Source organism: Miniopterus schreibersii, assembly GCF_964146895.1.
Source record: "Miniopterus schreibersii genome assembly, chromosome: 8".
Lineage (NCBI taxonomy): Eukaryota > Metazoa > Chordata > Mammalia > Chiroptera > Miniopteridae > Miniopterus > Miniopterus schreibersii.
The window spans coordinates 40,084,983-40,095,122 of record NC_138109.1 but is presented as its reverse complement, the minus strand read 5'-3'; the positions used below and the strand labels follow the sequence as shown (position 1 = coordinate 40,095,122).

General features: G+C 37.8%; 1 protein-coding gene across 2 annotated transcripts in view; it reads right to left on the bottom strand.

Annotated features, from left to right (window-relative positions):
* Positions 1 to 5,237: 5,237 nt before the first annotated feature.
* Positions 5,238 to 10,140, bottom strand: part of UBE2U (ubiquitin conjugating enzyme E2 U) — a 51,850-nt gene continuing 46,947 nt past the window's right edge. Inside the window, exon 10 of one of the 2 annotated variants that reach the window (XM_081144837.1) lies at positions 5,238 to 6,153. In XM_081144837.1, coding sequence (XP_081000963.1) covers positions 5,999 to 6,153 — 155 coding nt within the window. In that variant the 3' untranslated portion in view covers positions 5,238 to 5,998. The remainder of the gene's footprint in view (positions 6,154 to 10,140) is intronic. The other variant, XM_081144836.1, reaches the window with a different exon arrangement.

Genomic DNA, 10,140 nt, shown 5'->3' with positions numbered 1-10,140 from the left:
ATAGGCTGATAACTGCTGATGAAGCTGAAGCATTAATCCAAGGGCTCCCAGCACACAAAAGCCCTGGCCGGGATGGCTTCACAGGGGAGTTTTACCAAACATTCAAACAAGAATTAACACCTATCCTCCTCAAACTATTTCAAAAAATCCAAGAGGGAGGAACACTTCCAAACTCTTTTTATGAGGCCAGCATTAGCCTAATTCCAAAACCAGATAAAGATACTACAAAGAAAGAGAATTATAGGCCAATATCCCTGATAAACATAGACGCTAAAATCCTCAACAAAATATTAGCAAATCGGATCCAGCAATATATTAAAAAGATCATACACCATGACCAAGTGAGATTTATTCCAGGGATGCAAGGCTGGTACAATATTCCCAAATCAATAAACATGATACATCACGTAAACAAATTGAAAGATAAAAATCACATGATCTTATCAATAGATGCAGAAAAAGCATTCAAGAAAATCCAACACCCATTTTTGATAAAAACTCTCAGCAAAGTGGGAATAGAGGGATCATACCTCAACATAATAAAGGCCATATATGACAAACCTACAGCCAACATCATACTCAATGGGCAAAAACTAAAACCATTTCCCCTAAGAACAGGAACAAGACAGGGGTGTCCACTTTCACCACTCTTACTCTGTGGAAGTCCTAGCCACAGCGATTAGACAAGAAGAAAACATAAAAGACATCCAAATTGGAAAGAAGGAAACAAATCTGTCATTATTTGCAAATGACATGATATTGTACATACAGAATCGTAAAGACTCCACCAGAAAACTACTAGATTTAATAAATGAATTCAACAAGGTAGCAGGATATAAAATTAATACCGAGAAATTGATGGCATTTTTATACACCAATAATGAACTTTCAGAGACAGAAACTACAAAAAAAATCCCATTTACCACTGCAATTAAAAAAATAAGATACCTAGGAATAAACTCAACCAAAGATGTAAAAGACCTTAACTCAGAAAACTATAGGACACTGAGAAAAGATAGAGAAAGATATAAACAAATGGAAAAATATACCATGCTCATGGATTGGAAGAATTAACATCATTAAAATGTCCATAATCTTGAGAAAGAAGAACAAAGTTGCAGGAATCACAACACCAGATATCAAGTTATAGCACAAAGCCACTGTAATCAAAACAGCCTGGTACTGGCACAAGAACAGACATATTGATCAGTGGAACAGAACAGAGAACCCAGAAATTGACCCATGCCATTATGGTCAATTAATATTTGATAAAGGAGGCAAAAACATACAATGGAGTAAAGACAGTCTTTTCAATAAATGGTGCTGGAAAAATTAGACAGATACATGCAAAAAAATGAAACTGGACCACCAACTTACACCATACACAAAAGTAAATTCAAAATGGATAAAAGACTTAAATGTAAGGCATGAAACCATAAAAATCCTAGAGGAAAACATAGGCAGTAAAATCTCAGACATCTCTCATAGCAGTATGTTTGCTGATACATCTCCTAGGGCAAGAGAAACTAAGGAGAAAATAAACAAATGGGACTGCATCAAAATAAAAAGCTTCTGTACAGCAAAGGAAACCATCAACAAAATGAAAAGGGAGCCCACTTTATGGGAGAACATATTTGGCAATGACACATAGGATAAAGGGTTAATATCCAAAATATATAAGGAACTTATACAACTTAACAAAAGGAAGACAAACAATCCAATTAAAAAATGGGCAATGGACTTAAATAGACACTTCTCCAAAGAGGACATACAAATGGCTAAGAGCCATGAGAAAATGCTCAATGTCGCTAATTATCAGAGAGATGCAGATTAAAACCGCAATGAGGTATCACTTCACACCTGTCAGAATGGCCGCCATCAACAAGTCAACGAACTACAAGTACTGGCGAGGGTGTGGAGAAAAGGGCACCTAGTACACTGCTGGTGGGAATGCAGACTAGTGCAGCCACTATGGAAAGCAGTCTGGAGTTTCCTCAAAAGATTAAAAATTGACCTGCCATTTGACCCAGTGATCCCACTTCTAGGAATATATCCTAAGGAAGCCCAAACACCAATCACAAAGAACTTATGCACCCCTATGTTCATAGAGCACAATTCACAATAGCTAAGATTTGGAAACACCCCAAGTGCCCATCAGTAGATGAGTGGATAAAAAAACTGTGGCACATTTACACCATGGAATACTATGCGGCTGTGAAGAGGAAGGACCTTTTGGCCTTTGGCACAGCATGGAGGGAACTAGAGAGTATTATGCTAAGTGAAATGAGCCAGTTAAAGAAGGACAAGTACCAAATGATCTCACTTATATGTGGAATAGAATAAACAAAATAAACTGATGAACAAAGTGGATCCAGTAACACAGAAGCTTCGAACAAACTGAGGGATCTCAGAGGGAAGGCGGGGAGTGGGGAGTGGGTGGGGAGAGATTAATCAGGGAACTTGCATGTTTATGGGCATGGCCCATGGATGTGGACAATGGTGTGGGGCGGGCCTGGGGGTGGGATGGATGTGGGGTGGAGGGGATCAGTAGGGTTAAAAGGCGGACATCTGTAATGGTCTCAACAATAAAGATAAAGAAACATTAAAAAATAAATAAATAAATAAATAAATAAATAAATAAATAAGAAATAAATAAGAAAGAGAATAAACCATAACCAAGTGGAATTTATCCTAGAATGCAGACTTGGTTTAATATTTAAAAAAACAAATCAATGTAATCTACCACATTAATAAAAAAGAAAATCTTATGCTTATTTCAATATACACAGAAAAAGGAGCCTGGCTGGGCATGGCTCAGCGGTTGAACGTGGACCTAGGATCCAGAAGATCGCAGTTCAATTCCCGGTCAGGGCACATGCCTGGGTTGCGGGCTTGATCTCCACGTAGGGGGTGTGTAGTAGGCAGCCGATCAATAACGATTCTCTCATCATTGATGTTTCAACTCTCTCTCTCCCCCTTCCTCTCTCTGAAATCAATAAAGATATATTTTTTTTAAAAAAAGAAACAGGATCTGACCAAATCTAATTTCCATTTCCAATAAAACTCTCAGCAATTGCGAATAACAGGAAACTTCCTTGACTGAATAAAGGGCATCTTTGAAAAAGCTACAGCCAGCGTCCTATTTGATGACAAAGACAGACTGCTTTCCTCCCAGGCTCAGGAACAAGACTGAAGATGTTCACTTTCACTACTTCTTTTCAACACTGTACTGGAAGTTCTAGCCAGGGCAGGAAGGCAGGAAAATGAAGTAAATACATCTACTGTAGACTGAAAGGAAGAAGCAAAACTGTCTTTCTTTGAAAATAGCACTATTGTCTCTATAGAAAATCTGACAGAATCTACAAAATAGCTGCTAGAAGTAACCAATGAGATTCGCAGTGCTGCATAATACAAGATCAATATGCAGAAACCAACTGTGTTTCTATATTATACACTAGCAAAGAACAATTGGAAATTTTAAAATAATGCTATTTGCAACAGAAACAAAATTATAAAACAGGGAAAATCTGGCAAAAGATATTCAACACATGGACAACTGAATCACAAAGCATGGCTCAGGGATATTAGAGAACACCCAAATAAATGGAGAAGTCATGAACGGGAAGCCTCAATACAGTTAAGATGTGAATTATTTCCAAACTGATCCACGGATTGAATGCAATCCCAATACAAATCCCCGGATGATTTTTTGTAGAAATGTATGGGCTTATTCTAAAATTCATAAGAAATGTAAAGGCTGTGGAATAATCAAGCCAAGTTTGGGAAAAAAAGAAAACTAGATGGCTAACATCTTGTTTTAAGACATAATAAAACTATAGTAAATAAGACAATATGGTCTTGGTGTAAAGATACACAAACAAATCGTTGGAACAGAGTGTCAGAAATAGACCCATGTATAGATGGATAGATGAATTTTGATAAAGGTACTAAGATAACTCAATGGAGAAAATATATTTTGATAAATTTTGATACATGAGGTACCCATGTAATCATCACTACGATCAAGATTGAGAACTTCGGATGACAGGTATGTTTTCAATCTTGATCATAGTGATGATTACATGGGTGTATCATATACCAAAACTTACCAAACTGTATACTTTAAATAGTATAATTCAATTTCTTGTATGTGACTCATACCTCACTAAAAACACCCAGCATCTTCTTCCAGAATCAGCTCTCTCAAGGTATTCCTGCTTATTAATAAAGCTTCCTTCCCTTTTTGTTACTTTCAGGTTCACCAATTTGGTAAATTTTCCAAGTTTATTTTTTAATAGCAGATTCTAAGACAGTGAAACAAGAACTTTTGTTTGAGGTGAAGAAAGTGTGGCAACTGTTGATATGTGGGCTCTGTATTATTAAATATCTCTAAGATGGAATCTATCTGGTTGGTTTACACTTTGAAGGTTTAGTGGGAGAGTCAGGGGGCAAGCAGACGATTTCAATAAACTGTACACACATATGCACACACTCTATGGAGAGACAGATACAGAGAGAGAGAAACAGACAGAAAGACAGAGAGAGGAGCCTGGGGAGGGTGTGTGGTGTGCAGAGAAGACTGTGGAGATGATACCTGAATTTAGTTGTAGGCAAGTGAAGAAGAGAAAAGGTATTTTGGGTAGAGAATATGGCATCAGCACAGGAGTCAGGGAAGCAGGAAAGAGCATGTTACATGTAGTTCGGGTTGGGGAGGGTAACAAAAGTGCTAGGCACTGCTATCAGTCAGGGCAGACTTGAAAATAAGCAGCTGGCCAGGGAAGGGTACAGACACCAGGGTACATACAATAGAACTCTTCTTTCTTCACAGGAACTAAAATCAGCTTCCCCAGAAACAGGGGACAGACCTATTTAATAACTAGATCCAAGCTCAGGCATATCTATCTATCTATCTATCTATCTATCTATCTATCTATCTATCTATCTATCTATCTATCTATCTATCTATCTATCATCTATCTATCATCTATCTATCTAGATATACACACATATACTCATATCTATAGATATTTATGGTGTTCGTGGGGAGAGCTGTGTGGGTAGGTAAGTCTCAAAGTAGGTCTGTCTGAAGGCAAGGCAATAAACATTTTTAAAAAGAGAAAGAGAAATGATCAACAATATTACATATAGCCCAGAGACCCAATGAGATAAGGCATCTGTTGAATTTTGGCAATAGAGAAGTCTTTTGCGACCCTAGGGAATTTTAATTGAGTAGTTTAAGCAGAAGATAGATTTTTTTATTTGCAAGTGTAAAGTGAACTAAAGAAATAAAGAGAGTAAGTGATAGAGTATGATTCATAAATCCGACAGAAAATATGAATGATATAGGGCTGAGGGAGGTAGAAATGCAGGGCCACAGGGGGAGAGGTATTTTAGAACAGGAGCAACCCAAAGCATATTTGCAGGTTGAGGCAACACAGCAAAAAGGGGGAGAGATTACAGATATGAAAATTTGAGGCGAGGGCTGGTCAAAGAGAAAACGGCATGTATTCTGGGAGAAAACAGAGGAGGAACGCTGATGGACAGGTCACATTTCATCCTTTGAATGTGGAGGAAGAAAGACCATAAACAAGATGGATGCAGAGAAATGTGCAGGCCCCTGTATCTGGATTAATGTCCAGATGCAGAGCTCCTGAGTGCCCCCCTTCCATCTCAGCTTCTCCTGACCTACATCCGGCCTGCGGAAACCTCTATCCAGTCACTTAGCAGCCGTGGGTATAATAGCACTGATTGGAATACTGCAAGGAACACCCCTAACTTGGCTAACTTAGGTTCAAACAACCAAGTGGGGCTCAAGAAGATTCAAAGTAACACATTCACTGATTTTTACTTATATTTCTAATTTGTACTTGCAGTGAGAGGATGAGACCAACTTGGAAAAGAAAAATGGAATCTGAGTTCTGAGAGCCTTCCAAAGTTTCTACATGAAGCTGAGCTGTGGTTGAGGCTGTTTTATTTTTTAAATCCTGGAGCCTGAGGCTTAATCTTCTAAAGTAGCTGCATCAAGACTGTTGGTCCAGGCGACCAGATCCTCCACTTCATCTTCCCACGACTCATCAATGTGATCACTATCACTCTTCCACCCCTCCTCTGCTTCATGAGTCTTTATGACAATCTCTGTTTCAGTTTGTGGATCTGGAAAAAACACACAGAACAACAAAAAGAAATAATGAAAACAGAAATGTAATAGACGAGGCAGGAAATTCAATATAATGTCTAGGACCGTGTGTGAGCACAAGCAAGCTTTCTCAACTTTCTAAATTTTATGTTTTGCAATTGACTTTATTATAAACCATTCTTTTCATTTTGGTCAACCCCGAGGTCTCCAATAACAACATCCAGGTGGAGGAAGGGAGGTCTTCACTCCAGGATCTCATTTTTAAGAATAGAAAACCATTTATTGAGGGCCCCAATATATTTCCTTTCAGGCAGAACTCTGAAACTAGTCGCCGGCAAGGAAAATGTGATTAGCTGACACCAGTTTAGGGTGGAATGAATGGAGGGTGTCAGTCATTTTAATCATTTGCCTTCTAGTTCCTGCCCTGTTTTAAAAAGTCCCAAGGAACATAAAAAGAAATCCTAATTACATCAGCAGAGCTTAATGCAAAATAAATATAGAAATGATTCTTATGACATTGGAAAAATAAATACTATTTGAACTTCTTTCCTCCAGAAAAACTTAAGTATTATAAAATCCCTCTGAGAATCCTTGGGAATCAATAACTATGTTACTGTTAAAATAAGTTATGGAAGCACAAATTATAATTGCCTTATAGTTTGTTTTTCTTTGGATGAATCCTAGAAACTCTGCTTCTTATAATTATTTAATCTTAAAATAATTAGTGAAGATATTAAAATTTGTTCTGATAGGTGGGCTCTGATTTTTGCCAAATGCTTTATTTCCATTCACTTCTGTATCAGTCTGCATTCAGTTAAGAAAACAGAGCCACTGTAAGTAATATAGGAATGAGAGGTTTAATGCAGGAAACTGGGATCATACAGGTGTGGGAGGACCTGGGGGAGTGCAGGCCTTGAAGGCTACAGCTGGAGAACTGGAAAACCAGTCACTGCCTACTTTAGCCTGAAGCACTGATATGAGTAGGAAAACCAGTTCATGGGGAAGTACAAGGAGCTGCACACATCCTGCCACTCAGAGTGGTACAAAAATTATGAGTTCATGGATATATTTGTGAAGCCATCATATCTGTAAAGTGAGAGTTTGTAAAGAGTTGCATGAAAGTGCTGGGTCTGAGGAGGCTGCCGTGTATGATATACACAACTTCTCAAGACTAATGGCCGCCCTGAGTAGCCACAGCAATCCTGAGTAGGAAGAACAAAGTGGGAGGAAGCACACTACCTGATATCAAACTATTCAAGGCCACAGTAACTCAAAACAGCATGATACTGGCATAAAAACAGACACGCAAACCAATGGAACAGAACAGAAAGCCCAGAAATAAACCCACATCTATATGGTCAATTAATGTATGACAAAGGAAGCAAGAATATATAATGGGATAAAGATAGTCTATTCTAAATGGTGGTGGGGAAATTAGACAGGTACATGCAAAAAAAAAAAAAGGAACGAAACTAGACCGCCTTTTATATCATGTACAAGAATAAACTCAAAATGGATTCAACAGTTAATTGTAAGATCTGGAAACCATAAAACTCCTAGAAGAAAACATAGGCAATAAACTTTCTGACATTGGTCTTACTAATATTTTTTTCTGATATATCTCCTCAGGCAAAGGAAACAAAAGAAAAAATAAACAAACAAACTTCATCAAACTAAAAAGGTGGCTCAGCTGTTGAGCGTCAACCTAGGATCCAGGCGATCGGGATTCGATTCCTGGTCAGGGCACATGCCCGGGTTGTGGGCTTGATCAATGACACTCTCATCATTGATGTTTCTGTCTCTCTCTCTCCCTCTCCTTTCCTCTCTCTGAAATCAATATATATTTTTTAAAAAATAAAAAAATAAAATAAAAAGGTTTTGCAAAGGAAACCATCAATAAAACAAAAGAACCTACAGAATGGGAGAACATATTCACCAATGACACATCCGATAAGGGGTTAATATCCAAAATTTATAAAGAACTCAGACAATTCAACATAAAAAAAACAAACAATCCAATTAAAAAATAGGCAAAGGACCTGAATAGACACTTCTCCAAAGGACATACAGATGGTCAATAGACATATGAAAAGATGCTCAATAATCATCAGAGAAATGCAAATTAAAGTGACAATATCACCTCATACCTATGAGAATGGCTGTAATCAATAAGCCAACAAACAACAAATGTTGGTGAGTATGTGGAGAAAAGGGAACCCTTGTGCAGTCTTACTGGGATTGCAAACTGGTGCAGCCACTATGGAAAACAGTATAGAGGTTTCTCAAAAAATTAAAAATAGAATTACCTTATGACCCAGCAATTCTACTTCTGGGTATATATCTGAAGATATCCAAAACACAAATTCAATGAGATATATGCACCTCTATGTTCATTCCAGCATTATTTATAATAGCCAAGATACAGAAGCAATCCAAGTGCCCATCAACAGATGATTGGGTAAAGAAGAGGTGGGACATATATACAATGGAATATTACTCTGCCATAAAAATATAATGAAATCTTACCACTTGTGACAGCATAGATGGACCCAGAGAGTATTATGCTAAGTGAAATAAGTCAGACCGAGAAAGACAAATACCATATAATTTCACTTATATGTTGAATCTAAAGAATAAAATAAATGAACAAACAAAACAGAAACAGACTCATAAATACATAAATACAGAGAACAAACTAAGGGTTTCCAGATGGAAGGTAGGATGGAGGGCTGGGTGAAAAAGGTGAAAGAATTAAGAAATACAAACTGGTAGTTACAAAATAGTCACGAGGGTGTAAAGGACAGCATAGGGAATATAATCAATAATACTGTAATAACTATGTATGGTGCCAGGTTGGTACTAGACTTATTAGGAGGATCACTTCATAAATTATATAAATGTCTAACCACTCTGTTGTACACCTGAAACTAGTATAATATTGAATGTCAACTTTAATTGAAAAATAAATTTTAAAAAAGAATAATGGTCTGTTCTTCTCTCCCACCTCCTAAATCTCAGGTGAATTTTCTCATTGGCAAACTATGACATTCTAACCCTCTCTGCTAAAGAGGAGCACAAAGTTCATTCGTTTTCTGAGTCATGTTTCCTTTTGATATCCTGTGAAAGTTCACTGTTACTACATAATATACAACTACAAAATTTCAGTGACATACAACAATAAACATTTGTTTAGGTCACATATCTTCAGTTCAGCTGGGGGTTGGCTTCTTTGGGCTGGGCATGGCTGGAAGACATGGGTGGGAAAGTTGAGCTCTGTGACTCTCATCTTTCTCTGTGACCAGAGGGCTAGTCCAGGCATGTTCTTGCGATGATGGCAGGAGTAAAAAAGAGCAAGCCAAATTGCACAAACCCTTCCTAAACCCTGAGCATGTCATACCTACTAACCTATTGATCAAAACAAGTCACAGGAAAAGCTTGAAGTCAAGGGTCAAGGGAGTATATTTTGCCCATGGTGGTAGAACAGGATAGGGAGTGAATATTTCTAAACAATAATGTAATTTACCATGACCTCTTAGGTACAGTCTTTTCTCTTAGCATAAGATTAAACACAAAGGATCATCCACTCCATTTTCAAACAAGACAAAGCTCAGCACTGAAGAGCTAATTAATTTCTGGACATTCCTTAAAATATTCTCTCTTCCAGCTCACCTTTCTTAATATTTCTCACTCATCAGTGATTTATTCCCTTTTCCATATGAGAGTTGCTAAAAGCATGACAACTCTACTTCATTCTATCATTCATTCATTCATTGATTCATGAGCATTGAATAACTATTATATGCCAAGCACTGTGCTGTGGCAGATTGAGGGGTAAGCAGCCCCTTCCCTCAGGAGGTCACTTTCTGTTGAAGGACACTGGCAAAAAAGAGACTAATATCACACAGCATGTGTGACAGCAAACTCTACTGTGGCCTGTCATGATCCCCAACTTCTAGTGTCCATACCTTTATGTAATCCCCTCCCTTTTAAGAGTGGGTGGGACA